The 20,996-nt window shown below is 39.2% G+C and overlaps 1 protein-coding gene across 3 annotated transcripts in view; it reads right to left on the bottom strand.

Moving 5' to 3' along the window:
* Nucleotides 1-20,996, bottom strand: part of PSMF1 (proteasome inhibitor subunit 1) — a 48,482-nt gene that overhangs the window by 15,980 nt on the left and 11,506 nt on the right. For all 3 annotated transcript variants that reach the window (XM_032295376.1, XM_032295377.1, XM_032295378.1), the window contains one exon: nucleotides 15,950-16,135. In XM_032295376.1, the coding sequence (XP_032151267.1) occupies nucleotides 15,950-16,135 (186 nt within the window). The remainder of the gene's footprint in view (nucleotides 1-15,949; nucleotides 16,136-20,996) is intronic.

Below are 20,996 nucleotides of genomic sequence, written 5' to 3'. Positions count from 1 at the left end.
AGGGCAATTAGCCCCAATCAACTGTGAGCTTTTTAAAGGCTGTGTCCACACATGACATATTCCCAGTGAGTAGCACATGATGGACACTTAGAATGATTTGGGGATAAGACTCAGTCCAAATTCTGGCCTCACCATTTCACAGCTGTGTGACCCAGGGAATGTTATAAAAAATCCAAGCCCTAGCTTTCTTTTGTGTAAAATAACAGACAATAGTATTTATTTCACAGGGTTGTTATACATATTAAACGAGAATAACTACAAAAGTGTAGTGCCTGTACATTATAAAGTGTTCGATAAGTAGAATTCAATAATTTACTATTATAACACAACTTTTGCTTCTTACTGTTGTGATGAAGTTACTGACTGTATATGAACTTTAGCTTCCTTATCTGCAAAATGGGGATAGCCCTTACCAATCTCATGGAATTGTTGAGGGGACTAAAAAGAGTGCATGGATGAAATGCCCAGCATTTGTCTGGAATCACTGGCACTTAATAAATAGTAGCTATATAAATGTTATTGAACTTTGCTATCCAGAGGAAAAAACCAAAGGGATCAATATTATGTGACCCCCAAGGGGAAAAGAATGAGGGCAAATTTTAAGAATAGAGAATAATAGTTTCACAAGTAATGAAAGATGAAAATTAAAATTTTAAAGTAACATAGGAAGAGGATATTCTTTTCAAAATATGGTGCTGGACCAACTGGATATCAATATGGAAAAATATCAATCTCATACCACACATAAAAATGGATTATTGATCTAAATATAAAAGGTGAACCATTAAAGCTTCTAGTAGAATATATATGAGGATTTCTCCATGACTTTGGCATAGAGCAAAGACTCTTAATCAAAAATCAAAAGAGCCCCAGACATAAAGGGAAAGCATTGATGAGCCAGATTACATACAAATTAAGAATGTTAAAAACACCATTAACAAGGTAAAAAGGCAAGTTAAAAAGAGGAGGAAGACATTTTTAATACATATATTTAATGAAGGACTTAAATTCAGAATATATAAACAATGCCAACAAGTCATAAAAAGACAATCCAACAGAAAAATGAACAAGAGTTTGATACCTCTTCACAAAGATGAAGTCCAAATGGCTAGTAAACTTCAAGAAAAAAAAACTTTAAAATGTGATTCATAAACTCCTGTACCATGACATCAAAACTATTTCATCTCAGAAGCTATTTGCTTTTTCACTGTGTTGACATTTATACTGCCAGTGCAAAAGCAATAGTGGGTGGAACTGCTGATGCCATAGTATGACTCAAAGCAGCAGCACTAACCTGGCAGTCACTCCATCCTCCCTTGCCACCCACCCACCCACGTCCAGCTTCACTTTAGAATGTACTTGATGAAGACGTATAGATTATCAAGTTTGTAGAATTTCAATCTTTGAATACTTTTTTTTTTTTTTCTGAGACAGAGTTCTAGCTCTGTTCCCTAAGCTGGGGAGTGCAGTGGTGCAATCTCAGCTCACTGCAACCTCCTGGGTTCAAGCGATTCTCCTGCCTCAGCCTCCCAAATAGCTGGGATTACAGGCACCCACCATCATGCCCAGCTAATTTTTTGTATTTTTGGTAGAGATGGGGTTTCACTGTGTTGGCCAGGCTGGTCTCAAACTCCTGACTTTGTGGTCTGCCCGCCTTGGCCTCCCAAAGTACTGGGATGACAGGCATGAGCCACTGTGCCCAGCCAAATATGTCTTTTTAACATTCTGTGTGACGTGGGAAATGGGCATAAAATATTTCTTTTTTGTGTGTTTTTGAGACAGGATCTCACTCTGTCGCCCAGGCTGGAGTGTGGTGTGATCATAGCTCACCGCAACCTCCACCTCCTGGGCTCAAGCAATCCTCCCACCTCAGCCTCTCAAGTAGTTGGGACTCCAGGCTCAGGCCACCACGACCAGCTAATTTTTAGAGGCAGAGGTTCACCATGTTGCCCAGGCTGGTCTGAAACTTTAGGCTAAAGCAATTCACTTGCCTCGGCCTCCCAAAGTGCTGGCATTACAGGCATGGGCCACCGCACCTGGCCTTGCATACAGGGCTTCTACTGCACGCAGAAGCACACTAATTGTCATAATGAAAAGTACTTGTGCAATTGTTCAAGTTGCAAGCTGAAGCCGTCATTTTTTCAAAGAATTTTTTTTTTTTTTTATACTTGAAAGAATGACAAACCATGCTTATTCAGACTTGGCTACATAGCAGACATTTTCTCCAAAAGGATGTAAGCCCATTACTTCAAGGAAAACAATGAATGGTATTTACTGCCAATGAGAAAATTCAAGTTTTCAAGCAAAAATTAGCAGTGATATTGTATAATAAAATGCGTCAACTTTGAGCAGATCTGCATACCTCAGTGAATCAGTATTTTCCAAATGACCAAAGTATACAGTATTCTATAATAGTTTCATACACAGGTAGAAGCTCCATTCAAAGGGCATGATAGACCAGTGGATTTTAATGTAACAGGTATATGAAAAGCTCACTTATATGGATTCAGATTCCATATTACAACTAACACTTACAAAAACTACTTGTCAAGTTGGTTTAAGAGTAAAGCATATCTACAATTATTTGAAAAGGTTATTAAACTAGTCCTCTTTTTTTCCAACAACTGATATGTGAAAAGCTTCAATGAAAACAACACATCCCCTAAAGGCCGAATGCAGAAGCAGAAATGAGAGTCTAGTTGTCTTCAATTAAGCTAGACATTAAAGAGATTTGCAAAAATGTAAAACAATGTTACTCTTCTCACTAAATTTTTTGTTTTGAAAAGATATTTTCATAGAAATTTGTTATTTATATTAATGCATAATGGGCTTATTTTTAAATAAATAAATAAATGTATATTTTGAAAATTTCATTTGTAACTTCTAATGCAGTATATATTGACATATATAACCACATAAGAGCTCTTTGGGGTCCTCAATAATTTTTGAGAGTGCTACAGGGTTCCTGAGAACATAAAGTTTGAGGTCCTCCAGCATAAGTAATATAACGCAAGGAAGTAAAATTTAAAAAACCTAATAAACAGGGATGTTCATAGCTGTACTATTTACAATGAAAAATTAGAAATGCTTGATATACCCCATAGAAGTTATATAAACCATAGCACACTAGCAAAATAAAATACCAGATACTAAAAGAGTTATGTTTAGCACTTTAGTAAATGGATTATGAAATTTAAAAAGAAAATGCAAAATGAAAACTATTTGGAACATTTAAAAATATGTAAAGATACAGATTGGTTGGGATTAAAAATGAATTCAGAATGACATAAATAAGAGCTTTATATCTAAAGATTTATTTTTAGATAAGCTGGTTAAGCACAGAAAAAAATTGTTTTTTCAAAACAGGGAGCAGATTTGACTATCAGAGGACAGATGAAGCAAAAGGAAACAGGTTAGACTTATAATGACAATAAAAAGTTAGGCTGGATAAAAAAACTCTCCCTTACAGATGGGAAATTAATTCTTTCCTAGACATCTCAGGGGTAAGGAAAGGCCTGCCCACCTCCAATCTTCCACTAAAATGGAATGTCCTCTCTAGCTGTACTCCTAGCCTAGAAGCACCCAGTATCATCACAGCAGACCCAGAATCCTTTCACAAGCTGCAGCCATACATCACTATACACTTAGGGAAACAAGTCTCTTTATGCTCTAAGGCAGCCAATCCCAACTTTAGTTTGTATTTGGAAATTTCCAGGTATGAGATACGCAAAACAAGAGTGTTTAAGGTGAGTGGTGAGACACAGGACCGTGCCCTACAGAAAGAAGCAGAGGCTTCCATTTCTGCTCAGAGTACCAGCCAGGGGTGTTCAGTGATGGCTGCTCAGTAATGAGGTAATTAACACTCTGCAAGCAGCCAGAGAGGCCAGCTGCTGTGCTGCTTTTTGCCTCCTTCCTGCCCTGCGGCTTCATCCCAAAACTGGGCATTTCAGGAGGAAAGGAAAAGGTGGACGTGTGAGTGCCTGGTGGCTGAGCAACATGGTGGTGATGGGAGCTGTAGTAAAAGAATCAGCGTCAACACAGCTATCTGAGCTCATGGACAAAGAGGGCTGGCCAAGGAATAAGCAGGGAGCCAGGGGGCAGATGCAGGTGAGGTGATTACAGAGGGGAGGTCTGATAGGCTGTCTATTTGCTAGAGGCTAAGAAAAAGCCTCTTAAACATTCTGCCTCCTCTTCCAACCACCTCTCCAGTTCAGTGCCTGTGAAACAGGTCTGCTGAGAAAGACTTAACTGAGTAGGGGAAAGGGGATGGGCTTTTCTCCATAATCAGTCTATACTACATTGAATTTATACACACATTGCTTATTACATGAGCTAACGCTGTCAGGTGCAGTGGGAAAAGCACAGCTGCTGAGTTAGACCCACTTAGGGGTAAATCCCAGTGCTCACCCTCCCAGCAAGATAATGCTGAGAAGCTATACTACTTCCCTCAGCTACTGTTTCCGCTGTAAAGTGAGGATGCCACTGATCTTTTTGTAGGACTGTCCAGAAGATGAGCAACCATAAATTAATGCACTTGGTTCATAGGCCAACACACAGTGAACAACCAAGAAATGGAAATTACTTCTGTCCTCAACACAGGGTGATGATGATGATAACAGAAGCAATGTCCTTAATGGACCTGGGCCTGAGCCTAGATACAGTCGCTCAACACCTGCTCCGGGCCGACACTCTCATACCGACTGGTTGCATTACATCAAATCCATTTTGCGGGGAAGACAGTGGGTATTAAAAAAAGAATAAAACAAGGTTCTCTTTTGAGAGACCCTCTACTCATTAAACCTTCAGTGTTGTTCTCATCCTTGCCAGCTACCTGAATGGGAATGCACTGAATATTTTTTTTCCCCTCAGCGGCCAGTTACTAGACCACTGAATATTTATTGAATGTAAACATGTGACATCCATCATCACATTCAATCCTACAAAACCTCTAAGACAGGTGTAACTATTCTCAAGGTGCAGATCAGAAAACAGAGGCTCCAAGAGGCTAAATGTGCTAAGACAGGGAAAGGTGCAAGCACAGGGTTTGAACCCAGCTGATCGATCTCCAAAGCCCATGCTCCTAACTGCCATAAATACTCTCTCCTTGACATTGGGGGAGAGGTGAGGCAGGGAAGGAATGAGACCAAGTCCTTTCTTCACTGTGGTATGGAAGAGGGACAAGCTCGATCTTCTGCCTGATCCCCTCCAACGCACCAGGCTCTTTAGCCAAAGGTACTGCTACCATCAGAATCCTTCAGTGGTTTCCAACTGTCCACAGGGTGGTTCATGTATTTCACATCAGGGGCCTCCCAAAATCTGGTCTCATCCTCCATAGCTGGTATATGCAAGGATTCCAGACAAATTATCTTTGTCCAACAAAAGTTCAGGGACGGCCCCATGCATTTAGACCTTGATGCCTCTAACCTGTTTCCTCAGCCTGAACAACCTTTTCACTAAAAAAAAATCTGTTATGTAGTAATTCAGACATATGAAAAGGCAGAAAGAGAGTTTAAGAAATAATTCCCTTTCCCATGAAGACACAGCTCAGGCAGCACTTCCAAACAGCTGTTCCCAGAATTATTAAGAAGGATCTCTGTGCTAACCTCTGTAACAGCAATTATCTCTCTAACTCACCTGTCTCCCATGCCACAGAGGGAATGCATGCCTCTGAACTACGGGCCCAGGCCTAGGAATCCCTGAACCCACAGAGATACAAATATTTACTGAATAGAGGGCTCACCAAAAATGTACAATGCACAGGTCCAAGCAATGGATGAAAACACAAAGCAAAGAAAATATGCGCCTGAAAAAAGCCAGTAATTTTGGGATCAGACAAAAATAAATGAGTGGTGGTGCTGTCAAAAATGGGATGAACTCCAGAGATAGAGAACCAGACGTTTTTTGTCAACCAAAACCAGGTTGGGGCAGGCCTTGCTAGACCTGTAGCAGCCCGGTGCTTGGCTGGTACCCTCCTCCCCATTTTCTAGACCTAGTAGAATATCCACATCTTCCCCAAAGCCTCTTCAGACCAAAAACTCAGAGCCTTCACTTAGTAAAGATTCACTGAACTGAGGCCCACATCACCTTTTGGAAATTTTCTACCCTGATAAGGAGTATCGTATCTTTTCCCTTACCCTACGTGGGGAAGCTTGACCTGGGCTCAGCAACCTACTTAATGACACCCTCCCGGCTCTGGCTACAGTGCCTGTCCTTCCAGGGCTCTGTACGGGACAGGCCTTCAGACTAAGATGCCCTTTCTGCCCTACTCTCTGTCTAGCGCTCTTCCTTATTCTTTAGGAGCCTGTTTAGTGGTCCTAAAGAATACCTTCCTGGGGGAAGCCTTCAGGTATGGCTCAGGTTCCTTTCCCTATGTGTTTCTTGCCCATTGCTCATCCCTGACTAGGTGAGGTGGGCGAGCAGTAGGGCAGAAGGCCTCACTGGCCCTTGTGAAACACTCAGGGCTAGATCCATCGTCCCCTGACACAGTGAGCTCAATAAATACCATGGACTTGAGAACCTAAGTGGCTCTTCAGCATCTAAATTTTAAAAAACCCTTTTGTTTTTAAATAATAAAGATTCACAGGGGCCTGGGCACGGTGGCTCATGCCTATAATTCCAGCCCTTTGGGAGGCTGAGGCAGGCAATCACTTGAGGGCAGGAGTTCGAGACCAGCGTAGCCAACCAATATGGTGAAACCCCATCTCTACTAAAAATACAAAAATGAGCCGGGTATGGTGGCAGGCATCTGTAATCCCAGCTACTTGGGAGGCTGAGACAGAAGAGTCACTTGAACTGGGGAGGTGGAGGCTGCAGTAAGCCAAGATTGCGCCACTGTATTCCAGCCTGGGTGACAGAGCAAGACTCTGTACCCAAAAAAATAAAAATAAAAATTCGCAGGGGTTGGAAAATGGTACAAGAAGTTCTAATACACTTCACTCAGTTTTCTCTAATAGTTAAACCACCACAAAGATTTCTCTCATGCTACTCCCCTTAATAACCACACCTACAGCCCTGCCCTCATCTGTAACCCCTGGCAACCATTAATCTGTTTAGCACCTTTATAATTGTGTCATTTTGAAAATGTTATGTAAGTAGAATCACGTAATATGTAACCTTTTGGGTTTGGCTCAGCATAATGCTTTCACTCAGCATAATGACTTTGATTAACCAAATTGCTGTGTTTCAACAGTTCATTCCTTTATACTGCCAAGTAGTATTCCACAGTATAGATATGCCACAGTTCCTTTAACCATTCATCACAGAGGAGGGACATCCAGATTATATCCAGCTTTTGACTATTACAAATAAAACTTCTCAACATCTGTGTATAGGTTTTCCCATGGGTACAATTTTCATTTTTCTGAGACAAACGCCCAGGAGTGATTCCCGGATCTAATTATTAAGTACATGTTTAGTTTTTTAAGAAACTGCCAAATGATTTTCCAGAGTAGCTGTAAAACTTTACATGCCCTTCAGCAGTGTACATGGTCCAGTTTTTCTGTGCTCTCTCTAGAATTTAGTACCATCACTATTTTTAATTTAGCTTTTCTAATAAGTACAAAGCATCCCACCGTGGCTTCATTTGCATTTCCCCTAGCTTAACGGCTAGCAATGCTGAGCATCTTTTCATTGTTTATTTGCCACCTGTACATTCTTCTCAGTGTATTACCTCTTCATATTATTTTTCCATTTTCTTTTTTTTTTTTTTTTTTTTTTTTGAGACAGAGTCTCACTCTGTTGCCCAGGCTGGAATGCAGTGGTGTGATCTTGGCTCACTGCAACCTCCACCTCCTGGGTTCAAGTGATCCTCCTGCCTCAGCCCCCTGAGTAGCCGAGACTACTGGCATGCACCACCACACCCAGCTAATTTTTGAGTTTTTGAGGAGACAGTTTCAACATGTTGGCCAGGGTGATCTCAAACTCCTGGACTCAGGTGATCTACCCGCCTCGGCCTCCCAAAGTGCTGGGATTACAGGTGTGAGGCACCATGCCTGGCCTTCATTTTTCCATTTTCTAACTGGATTGTTTCTTAAGCTGTTGATTTTGAAATTTCTTTATCTAGATATGAATCCTTTGTTGAATATGTAGTTTTCGAGCATTTTCTCCCAACCTATGGGTTATACTTCTATCCTCTTAACAGCGTCTTTCACAGAGCCAAAGTTTTAAATTTTGATGAAGCTCAATTTATCATCTTTTTTTAATATTGTGCTTTTAGTGCTGTATCTAAGAAGTCTTCACCAAGCCCTAGATACTGAAGATTTCCTCTTTCATTTTCTTCTAGGAGTGTTGCAGTATTATGTGTTACACTGAAATCAGTGATTCAACTGGAGGTCATTTTTATATAAGGTTTAGGTCAAGGCTCATATTTTTGCTTGTGATTATCCAATTGCTCTAGCACCACCTGCTGAAAAGGTGTGCCTTCCTCTGTTGACTTGCTTTTGCACCCTTGTCAGAAGCTGGCTGGTCTTACTTCTGTGGGTTTATTTCTGGGTTCACTATTCTGTTCTGTTGATCTATATGTCTGTCCCTCTGCCAATTCCACCATCTTGATTAGCTATACAATAATCCTTAATATTAGGTAGAATGACTCCTTTTATTCTTTTAAAAAATTGTTATAGCTATTCTAGATTCTTTGCCTTTCCATATAAATACTAGAATCAACTGCTATATCTGTAGAAATTCTTGGTGGGATTTTGATAGGAACTGAATTAAAATAGTATATCAATTTGTGGAGTATCTAACATCTTTATTATGCTGAGTCCATGAATATGTTATGTCTCTCCATTTATTTAGAACTTCTTTGAGTTCTTTCATTGGCATTTTGCTGTTTTCAGTATAAAAGTCTTAAACAAGTTTTGTTAAAATTATACCTGAGTATTTATTTATTTATTTTTTTTTTTGAGAAGGAGTCTGCTCTGTCTCCTATTTTAGTCTTTCTTTCTTTCTTTCTTTTTTGAGAAGGAGTCTTGTTCTGTCTCCCAGGCTGGCGCGCAATGGCGCGATCTTGGCTCACTACAACCTCTGCCTCCCGGGTTCAAGTGATTCTCCTGCCTCAGCCACCTGAGTAGCTGGGATTACAGGTGTGTGCCACCACACCCAGGGAAGAATAGCATTAGGAGAAACACCTAATGCAGATGACAGGACGATGGATGCAGCAAACCACCACCATGCCACGTGTATACCTATGTAATAAACCTGCACAATCCACATATGTACCCCAGAACTTAAAGTATAATAAATAAACTTTTATAAAATAAAATAAATATCACCCATAATTCTAGAAAAAAAATTTTCTCTATTTTCAGTAGAGACAGGGTTTCATCATGTTGGTTGGCCAGGCTGGTCTCAAACTCCTGACCTCAGGTATTCTACCCTCTTCAGACTCCCAGAGCCACTGTGCCCAGCCTACCTGAGTAGTTTTTGAACCACTTATAAATAGTACTGTATTTTAAATTTAGTTCCACGTGTTGACTGCTAGTATATAGAAATACAATTAACTTTTGTACGTTAGTCGGGTATCCGGCAACCTTGTTAAACTTATTTAATATTATTTTCTTTTTGGTAGATTCCTTGGGATTTTCTATGGAGATCATTATGTCATCTGCATATATAAACTGGTTTATTTCTTCCTTCCTTATCTGTATGCTAATTCCTTTTCTTGTTTTAATGTGCGGGCTAAAAGTTCTAGTATTATGCTGAATAAGAGTGGTCATAGCGGTTATCCTTGCCTTGTTCCTTAAGGGGAAGGCATTCAGTAGCTAATTTTAAATAAAGCACTTTTACTGGTATGATCATGACCCCTTAAAATATTGTTTAGGTACTAACAAACTACTCTGTAGCTAAAGGCAAAATATTTAAAACAGCAACAAAAGAAGCCCCAGTCATGGGCAGTTATTATTGATTATCTTGGACTATGGTTTGAGCTCAAGGAAATCATTTCTATCATTATATATTCATGTTTCCAATTAAGCCAAGGCTAGGACTTTTGTAAAATACTCGTTTTTTTTACAGCTTTATTAAGATATATTTCACTTAAAAAATTCAACCAGCTAACATGTATAATACAGTGATTTTTAAATGTTCACAGAATGTGTAAATGTTCTCATTTTAGAACATTTTCTTCACCCCAAAAAGAGACCTTGTACCCATTAGCAGTCTCTCCTCATTGCTGCTTTCTCATCCTCCACCTCTACTCCTGGAAACCACCAATCTGCTTTCTATCTCCATAAAGTTGCCTATTCTGGACATTTCACATAAATCAATCATACAATATATAGTATTTTATGACTGGTTTCTTTCATTTAACATGATGTTTTCAAGGCTCATCCATTTTATAACATGTATAAGTACTTCATTTTTACTCCTGTAATATACATATTCAGTTGTAAGCATATATCATGTTTGCTATTCATCATCTGATAGGCATTTAGGTTGTTTCTACTTTTTGAGTATTACATATAATGCTATTTCTTGGATTTCCATTTCGCTAATGACCAATGATGTTGCACATCTTTTCATGTGCTTATGGACTATCTGTACATCTTCCTTGGAGAGGTATCTATCCAAATCCTTTGAACATTTTAATATTGGGTTTTCTTTTTTATTGTTCAGTTATAAGAGCCTTTATATATTCTGGATACAAGCTTCTTGTCAGATACATGATTTGCAAATATTCTCTCCCATTCTGTGGGTTGTCTTTTCACTTTCTTGATACTATCCTTTGATGTACAAAATATTTTAATTTTGACAAAGTACAATTTGTCTATTTTTTCTCGCTGCTTGTGCTTTTGGTGTTGTCTAAGAAACCACAGTCTGACCCAATGTTAGGGAATAAGACTACCCAAGGTAGTCTTATTCCTAGGTCTAGAAGTTTCATAGTTCAAGCTCTTACACTCAGGTGCTTGATTCATTTTGAGTTAATTGAGGAAGGGACCCAACTTCATTCTTTTCCACGCGGATATCCAGTTGTCCCAGCACCATTTGAAAAGAGTGGTTTCTCTACTAAATAGCCTTGGCACCCTTGCTGAAATCAATTTCCTAAAAATGTATGGGTTAATTTCTAGACTCTCAATTCTATTTCCTTTCTCTGTATGTTTATCCTAATGCCACTACCATACTGTCCTGATGATTGAAGCTTTGTAATAAGCTTTGAAATTGGGATTTGAAAGTCTTCCAACTTTGTTTTTCTTTGAGATTTGTTTTAGCCATTCTGGTTCCCTTGCATGAATTTTAGGATCAGCTTGACAATTTCCGGGGGGAAAACCCCAAAACCTGCTGGGATTTTCACTGGGATTGCACTGAATACATAGACCAAGTTGGAGAGTATGGCTAATATTAATTCTTCCTAGCCATGAGTACAGAATGTCTTTCCTTTATTTAAATCTTTAATTGCTTTCAACAATCTTTTATAGTTTTCAGTATACAAATCTTATACAATTTTTTCACAAATCTTTCACAGTGCACAAATCTTTTACAATTCTTCTTTTGTTAAATTTATTAACTATTACTTTTTGGGGGGTTGTTATAAATTGAGTCATTTCATTAATTTAATTTTTAGATCATTCATTGCTAATGTATAGAAATACAATTGATTTTTATCGATTTCATATCCTGCCATATTGTTGGACTTGCTTAGTTCTGTTTTTTAGAGGATTCCTTAGGATTTTCTATATACAAGATCTCATGTCATCAACAAATAGAGATATTTTACTTCTTACTTTCTAATCTGGATACCTCTTATTTCTTTTTCTTGAGTGATTGCCCTGGCTAGAATATCAAGTACAATGTTACATAAACGTGCCAAAAGCAAAAGCAAACATGCTTGCCTTGTTCCTGATCTTAAGAGGAAAGCACTCCATCTTTCTCCATTAAGGAGAATGTTAGCTGTGAGCTTTTTGCAGATGCTCTTTATTGGCTTGAGAAACTTCCCTTTTATTGTTTGGTTTTTTGTTGTTGTTGTTGTTGTTGTTTTGTGTTTTTTGAAACAGAGTCTCACTCTGTTGTCCAGGCTGGAGTGCAGTGGTATGATCTCGGCTCACTGCAACCTCCACCTCCCAAGTTCAAACGATTCTCCTGCCTCTGCCTACCGAGTAGCTGGGATTACAGGCATGTGCAATCAGGCCCAGATAATTTTTATAATTTTAGTAGGGGCAGGGTTTTACCACGTTGGTCAGGCTGATCTTGAACTCCCAACCTCAAATGATCCACCTACCTTGGCCTCCCAAAGTGCTGGGATTGATTACAGGGGTAAGGCACCATGCCCCAGCCCCTTCTATGTTGAATGTCTTTTTTTTTTTTTTTTTGAGATAGGGTCTTACTTTGTTGCCCAGGATGGAGTGTAATGATGTGGCGACAGCTCACTGCAGCCTTGACCTCCCAGGTGGAAGCTATCCTCTCACCTACACCCCCTGAGTAGCTGAGACTACAGGTATATGCCATCATGTCTGGCTAATTTTTAAATTTTTTGTAGAGACAGGATCTCACTATATTGCCCAGGCTAGCTGAATGCTTCTGTCATGAAAGGGCATCAGATTTTGTCAAATGCTGTATTTCTCTACTGAGATGAACATGTAGCTTTTATCCTTTGTTCTTTTTTTTTTTTTGAGATGGAGTCTCACTCTGTTGCTCAGACTGGAATGCAGTGGCACCACTCAGCTCATTGAAACCTCCACCTTCTGAGTTCAAGCAAATCCTGTGCCTCAACCTCCCAAGTAGCTGGGATTACAGGTGCCCACCACCACACCTGGCTAATTTTTGTATTTTTTGTAGAAACAGTGTTTCATAACGTTGGCCAGGCTGATCTTGAACTCCTGACCTCAGGCGATCCACCTGCCTCAGCCTCCCAAAATGCTGAGATTATAGGCATGAGCCATCGCGCCTGGCCTCCTTTGTTCTATTGACACGGTGTATTACACTGATTTATTTTCAGATATTAAATCAATCATTCCTGAAATCAATTTCACTTGGTCATGGTATATAATCCTTTGTACACATTGCTGGATTTGGTTTGTTAGTATTTTGTTATGGGTTTTTATATCTGTATTCATAAGGGATACTGGTTTGTAGTTTTCTTGTGATATCTTTGGTATTGGTATCAGGACAATATTAGCCTCACAGAAGCTGAGAAGTATTCCCTCCTCTTCTATTTTTTGGAAGACTTTGTGAAGAACTGGTATTAATAGAAAATCCTTATTAAGGACTTTTTTAACATATCAAAAAATAGTAAAAATGGTATGAGTTGCTGTGTGTATTTCTGCCTAACTTCAATAATTATCAATAGTCTACCATTCTTATTTTACTTACACTTCACCTCCCTAACACTTTACTCTTTTGGGGGGACTGAAATTATTTTAAAGTAAATACCACACATATCATTTCACCTTTAAATACTTCAATGTATCTCTCTAACAGATAAAGACTTCTTTTTTTAACATAAGCAGAATTATTTCACCTAACAAAATTAGCAGTAATTCCTAATGTTATCTAATACCTAGTCCATGCTCAAATGTTTAGAATGTCTAACACCTGGTCCCCAAATGTTAAAAAATATTTTTTAAAAATTAGTTTGAATCAAGATCCAAACAAGGTCCAATACTGCATTTCAGTTGGCATGACTGTTTCCATAACAGCCTCCTTCTCCCTTTTCTCCCCATGCGATTAATTTATCCTATAAAATTTTTTCATATTCCAGTTTTGGCTGCTATATCCTCATGTGTCTGTTTAACTCATTCTTCTGTTCTTCACACTTTTAGACTGGGAGTTAGATCTAGATTGAGGTTGCCGTGAACTTACTATTGCATAATATTAGAAAACAGTGTCTGATTATGCTACTTTTAGCGTTAAAATTAATCAATGGGTTCAGGCCAGATCCACCTGTTATAAAGTCCCATATCAACCTTTACTTAATAGTTTTATCAACCATTTACAATTTGTGACTAGGTACATTATTTCAGCAGAAGTTGCAACATGGTGATTTTCTAATTCTTTCAGTTCTTCCAAGGCTAGGATTTTTACTTTCACAATTCTATATTCTAGGTCTATGATTCCCAAATAGGCTGACACAGCCTCCAGGTGCCATAGTGCAAGCCCTGTGGACATTTTTGTTTGTCATAGTAGTTGGAGGGCCTTATTGGCATTTACAGGTAGGGACCAAAGATGCTGGATGTTCTACAATTCATGGTAGAGTTTCACAAAATGAAGAATGACCTGCATCCCACACAATTTTCAAGTGTCTTGTTAGATATTCATGGAGGTGTAAAGCCTAAATAAATTACCTGAACCTAAGGCCATTTTATATATGAACACAAAATATTTTTTTTTCCCTACTACTTTAAAACAAGCACATTTTTCCAGGAATGTTACTATGGTTTACTTGAAGAAATAATATACAATCACTATTTTGTTTGCAATTCTCCTAATAGCTGTTTACCATTTCAAAAAAGTCATGTTAGTAATAGCAACAGAGTTTTGCATATTTGAGTTGTTGATATAATACATCTTTATACAACAGCTTTTGTCATTGTTGAATTCAAGATAATTCCACACACAGGTGTAAACATCTATGTTCTCCCATGTACTCAGGCACCTACACATGGAATACACATCATCATCTTATTACTCTCTTTTTCTAATTATGTTACAGTTAGGACTTCTTACTGATTTCCCCTGAAATGTGCATGAGGTAAGTTAGATTACCTACGAATTCCATTTCAATATAGTAAAGGATATTTCACAGAATATTTGTTTTGAAATGGGCATTGGGTCTGACAAAGCTGAGAATTACTATTTACTTCAAGTCTAAAATGTTTTCCCAACTTGGCTTCTGACCAGGGCTGCTTATTAAATCTCTCCATCATAGAAAGGTGGTTAGAGCACATCTGGTTACATCACAGCCAGAGCACTGTACAGAAGTGAGGACACCTAGACTATGACCTGGCTCTGGCTCTTTATTAGTGGCAGGTGTCCTTAGGCAGGTCATCTGATCTCTATTCCTTTGATAAAACAAGATAGATCAGACAAACCATTTCCAACCTTTTCAACCACTTTTTATTATTCTCCATTCTCTCCACAAGACTCAATATTTTTGGTAAAGATTTTGACAAAGAGATATGCCAATCATTAATTGTAATAATTAAACTGATTTCCAATTTTTAGCTAACTAAAGGCATGTTATTGCAAACCAGAATAAAATAATGATGGTAGTCTACATGTATTAAGTGCTTATTTATGTCCCTCACAGTAAACTCTGTCCCTTATCCCTACCAACAGTATGGTATCACAGTATAGGCTCCAAATCGGTAAGTGCTATCTCAGCTAGAGACTAGGGTCCCCTGGTCCTTGTATCCTCCCTCAGAGCAGAAGTCTCCAGTCATAACGGTGCCATCCTGGTCTGCAAAAACCTTGGATGTGACTCACTCACACCCCATGCTACTTTGGAAAACTCCTGAAGTTGATAGAGAGGTTGGAGGACTGAAATGAAATGACATGAGATAATGAAATGAAATGAAATGAAATGAGCAAGACACTGGGACTGCATCTCCTCTTGGCTAGTACCTCTGCATCTTTGCATTTTCTCAAAAAGACTGGCCCAGGGCCCTATCTAGACAAAGAGCTCTGGAATGAATTAGCTGTGAATTACCTGGGCAGTGACCCTAGACTACTGCACATTAGCCCCAGAGGCACTGATCCTTAGGTATACTCAGGGGCTCTGTGTGCCCTCTAGAAAGGAGTCAGGCAGCCTTAAAATGTTGGGTAATTAGGGTCACTAGTAGCAGTGCAAGAACTCATACTCCACTTATGTCTCTGCTTTCTAACTCCATGCACCCCAAGACATTGATCATTTTGTTGAAAACACACATGAGCCAGGGATGAGGTCAAGCGGCAGATAGGGATAGCTGGCTGGAATTCCTCTGCAGAAGCATAGGCTTCCCGCAGGGTGCTCTGTACTTACCAGGGAGGCTGCCGGCTGGTGTGTGGGTGATGTGGAGGAATCCGGAGTGGGTCCACCTCTCTGGCGGTAGCAGGGGGGAACTCTCGGTGGGGACTGCTTACACTAGCCTTCTCCCACTGCTCATGGATAGGTGTGATGATTCCAGACACAATACGAGACCGAAGCTCCTCACTGTTCTTGTAGGTCCTGCAAGAACAAGATGAAGAGTCAACTGCTTGCAGTTGGCTGGCAACCCTGGAAGTGGTATTCTGGCTGCAACGACGGCGGCGGCCACCCTGATAGCTCCTGGCGTTGCGCTTGGCCTGTTTACAAGTGGGGGAACAGGCCGCCCGGCGGACCTGGGTGAGGGGGGCAACAGCCCCACGCTGTCTCTGAGATTTGGGCCTAAGCTTCTTAGGCATCTGAGTTGCCCCTCCTCGTTTACCACCCCATTAGAAAGAGGTGAGGGTGTAGGGGCACAGGGCCTGAACTGGCTACTCCTCTGTCCTCACCTGCCTCACCCCTCCCTCAGCTTCATTGTGTGTTCATCATGTGTCATCGGAAGGGTCATGGAAGGCAAAGGCTCCATGGGGAGTATGAACCAAGTTCCTGGGCCAGGCAGGCAGAGCTCTGGGGGTTCAAGGTCCAGTTATGTCACTAACTCAGGGGTCCTAGGAAGGTTGCTCCTAACACCTGTCCCATCCTGCCTGGGCCTCTTTTTCTCTGCCTGTAAGAGACAAGTGACGTGAGCCACAGCTGAGGTGTGGAGGCAGGCTGAGGTAACAGAGTGGGCAGGACTCCAGGATTCCTAAAACACTGGTATTTTTAAATGAACCACATCCTGGCCCATAAAGCAAAGCTCACAAATGTAAAATCACGGAAATCATACAGTATGTTCTCCAACCATATGGTGGAATCATAACAGAAATCAAAACAAAAAGTTAACTCTCTAAATACACGGAAATTAAGCAACATACTTCTAGATGATCCTTGGATCAAAGTCCTAAAAAAGAAACAGAGCACTGAATTAAAATGAAAATAAAAACATATGAAAATATGTAGGATATAACTAAATCATTGCTGAGAGGAAACTTCATAGTACTAAATGCTTACATCAAAAAAGAGGAAGGAACTCAAATCAATAACCAAAATTCTGACCTCAAGAACCTAGAAAAAGAAGAGCAAATTAAACCCAAAGCAAGCAGAAGTAATAATGGTAAAAACAGAAGTCAATAAAATAGAAAAGAAAAACAATAGAAAAAATTAATGAAACAATAGGTTGATTCTTCAAAAAAAATGAATAAAATTGACCAACTTTTAGTAAGACTGACAAACATAAAAGGAGAGAAGACACAAGTCACCAGTAACAAGAATGAAACAGGGGATATTACAATAGATCTGTATCTGTAGCCACTGAAAGGACAACAGAATAATAAGAATGACTTAATCTAACAACTCAGAATAGACCAATTATTAAAAATCACAAACTACAACTCAGCCAAAATGAAACAGATAATCTGAATAATTTCATTAAAGAAACTGAATTACATTAACATTCCAAAAAAAAAAAAAAAAAAAAAAATCTCCAGGCTCAAATAATTTCAGTGGAGAATTCTACCAAACATTTAAAGAAGAATTAACATCAATTTTACAGTCACTTCTAGAAAATATGTGAGGAGGGAATAGTTTCCAGTTCATTTCATGAAACCAGTATTACTCTGGTATCCAAACCAGACAAAGACCATACCAAAAAAAAAAAAATAAAATAAAAATACAAACTATATCTTAGAACTTATGCACACAAAAAATTCTCAACAAAATATTAGCAAATTGAATTTAAAAATGTATAAAAAGAATTATATACCATGACCAAGTATGATTTGTTCTAGGCATACAAAGCTGGTTAATACTCACAAATCAATCAATGTAATCTACCATATCAATAAGCCATGGAAGAAAAATCATATGGTCATATCAATTGATACAGAAAAAAGCACCTGACAAAATCCCACATGATAAATCCATTTGAGATTTAAAACTCTCCACAGATTAAGAATAAAGGGGAACTTCTTTAACCTGATAAAGAAAAACCTACCCCTAACAATATACTTTATGGTAAAAGTCTGAATACTTTGCCCCTAAGATTGGGAACAAGGGAATAATGTTCTTTCTCATTACTCTTATTTAATATGGGACATTGTGACCACTGCAATAAAGGAAGAAAAAGAAAAGGCATACATATTAGCAAGTAAGTAATAAGACTGTCTCTGCTTGCAAATGACATGATAGTCTGCCCTGAAATTCCCAAGGAATCTACAAAAAAAAAAAAAAAAAAAAAAAAAAAAAAAAATCCTAGAACACCTTGAATTCAGCAAGGTGACAAGATACAAGTTCAACACAGGAATATCAACTGCATTTCTATATACTAACAATGCACATTTGAAAAAACAAAGGACAGAATGCCACTTATAATCATCTCCCTTTCTGCTTTAAACAAATAACAAAATATGTACAGGATCTATATGTTGAAAATTATAAATGACACTGATGGAAATCAAACATAAATCTTAATAAATGGAGAGATAAGATACACCATGTTCATAGCAAGAATGTCAATTCTCCCCAAACTAATCTATAGGTTTAATGCAACTCCTATCAAAATCCTAGCAAGGTTTTTCATGAATATAGACAAGCTCACTCTAAAGTTTATATGAAAAGGCACAGAAACTAGCATAGCTAAAATTATTTTGATGAAGAAAAAGTGGGAGGAATTATTCTACTCAATATTAAGGCCTACAATAATCAATACTGGTAGATTAATATTGACAGAGGAAGAGACATAGAGATCAATGGAAAAGAATAGAGAATCCAGAGATAGAACCACAGATGTACAGACAACTGATTTTTGACAAAGTTTCAAAAGTAATTCAATGAAGGAATAGCAAATGATGCTGGAGCAATTGGACATCCATGGGTAAAAAAATGAGTCTTGACCTAAATCCTACACAGATCATATTCCTACTAAGAACACAGAACCTTGGGGAGCCTGCTGCTTGCCTGCCCAGGCTGGGTAAATCCAACTCCTCTTTCCTTTAAATCAGATCAGAGGGAGACCTCTGATCTCCCTAGGCATGTGTAAAATTCAGGCCTGATTAAAAAAACCACCATGTCCTGAAGGAGAAGTTCTCACATAATTCCTAAGCCTTGGCAGAACAACCACCATTTTGGTTGTGGCAAAAGACGGCCTATCATCTCATCTCAAAGAAAGAGTTCAGCAGAATGGGGCACAATAGGTGTATCTTTCTTAGCCAATCAGTTTGCTCACTGAGGAGCACAAATTCCTAGAAGAGGCAAGACATGCCACGATGACCTAACAAAGAGGGCTAGGTGGAGGAAGCTATGGCTGAAAGGCACAGGAGGGAGAGAGGGCCTCTGATCAGGAGGCAGAGCCATACCTTAGCTTTCACTGCCTCAGTTTCCATGGAGATAGTTCCTGATCAGATTTTTTTTCTCCTTTGTGTATTTTACTAAGAGCTGGATTATGTGCTGACATCTCATTTCATTCTCAGAAAAACACTGAGGTAGTACTATTGTGTCCCTCATTTCATAGTAATCAAAAAACAAAACACAACACACATCCTCTCCCTCACACACAAATCTCTCAAACAAATGTACTTAAAAAACAAATAGAGACAGGATCACATTTATCTCTCAGTATTGCTGAGCAGAATGAATGCTCTAATGAGCATGAATGGCCAATATAATTCCTAGATTCTTCCATGGGTTTTGTCAATTTCTCTCCCAATGGAATTCCAGAGTGAAGAAGTCAAGAGACAACACTCTAAATGTTCCTCCCTTACCCACCGAGAGGGGCCAGGGTGTCAGGGTATGTGCAATACCCAGAGGAACAGCATTCTGCTGGCCAGGCCTGACTCATTTCCCCCTTTCCACCCTTTGTCTTCTGTATGCAAAAGAGACCCAAGCCCTGCCCTCAAGGAGATCACAGGCAAGGAGAGAAGACCAACTTTAAGGAGGTAATCATAAAATATACAGATTGATTAAATGCTTAAAAAATGATGTTTTGAGCCAGGGCAACACAGCAAGACCTCATCTATACAAAAAATAAAAACCTGTCTGGGCATGGTGGCACATGCCTGTAGATCCAAGTATTTGGGAGGCTCAGGTGGGAGGATCACTTGAGCCCAGCAGGCGGAAGCTGCAATGAGCTGACTGTGCCATTATACTCCAGCCTGCCTGGGCAACAGAGGGAAATCTGTCTCCAAAGAAAATGGTAAAATGTTTTGAAGCTTCAAGCATAGGGGCCAGAGGAAGCTTCTCTGAGGAACTGACATTCAAGCTGGTAACCAAAAGATAAATAGGAGTTGGCTACATGAGATTAGGGAGGACACTCTGCGCAGAGGAAAAAGGTCTGAAGAGGGCAGAAGAATGACACTGTGACTGAAGCACAGTGATGGGGGAAGGCAGTACTAGGTGAGATGGAAGAGGTGAGTGCTAGGCTTTCAGGCCTCATCAAGGATTGTGTTCTTTATCCTAGGAGCAGTGAACATTTCCTGAAGACTTTTAACTGTGATAAAATATGCATAAAATTTACCATCTTAACCATTTTTAAGTGTTCGGTAGTGTTAAGCACATTAACGCTGTTATGCAATCACCTACCATCCATCTCCAGATCTCTTTTCATTTTGCAAAACAAATTCTGTACCCATTAATCACTAACTCCCCTCCCCATTCCCCTCTTGCCCCAGTATCTGGCAACCACCATCTACTTTCTGTCTCTATAATTTGACTAATCTAGGTACTTCTTATAAAATCATACAGAATTTGTCCTTTTGTGAATGGCTGATTTCATTTAGCATAATGTCCTCAAGGTTCGTCCATGTTGTAGCATGGGCCAGAATTTCCTTCCTTTTAAAAGCTGAATATCTTGCTGCATTTACATAACATATTTTTTTATCCATTAATCTGTCAATGGACAGTTAGATTGCTTTCACCTTTTGGCTATTGTGAATAACGCATCTATGAACACAGGTGTACAAATATCTCTCGA

The sequence above is a fragment of the Sapajus apella genome, unplaced genomic scaffold (assembly GCF_009761245.1).
Source record: "Sapajus apella isolate SASKATOON/1434 unplaced genomic scaffold, GSC_monkey_1.0 scaffold33, whole genome shotgun sequence".
In the NCBI taxonomy this organism is placed as follows: Eukaryota; Metazoa; Chordata; class Mammalia; order Primates; family Cebidae; genus Sapajus; species Sapajus apella.
Note: the sequence above shows the minus strand (reverse complement) of the source record. Positions and strands in the feature narration are given on the sequence as shown.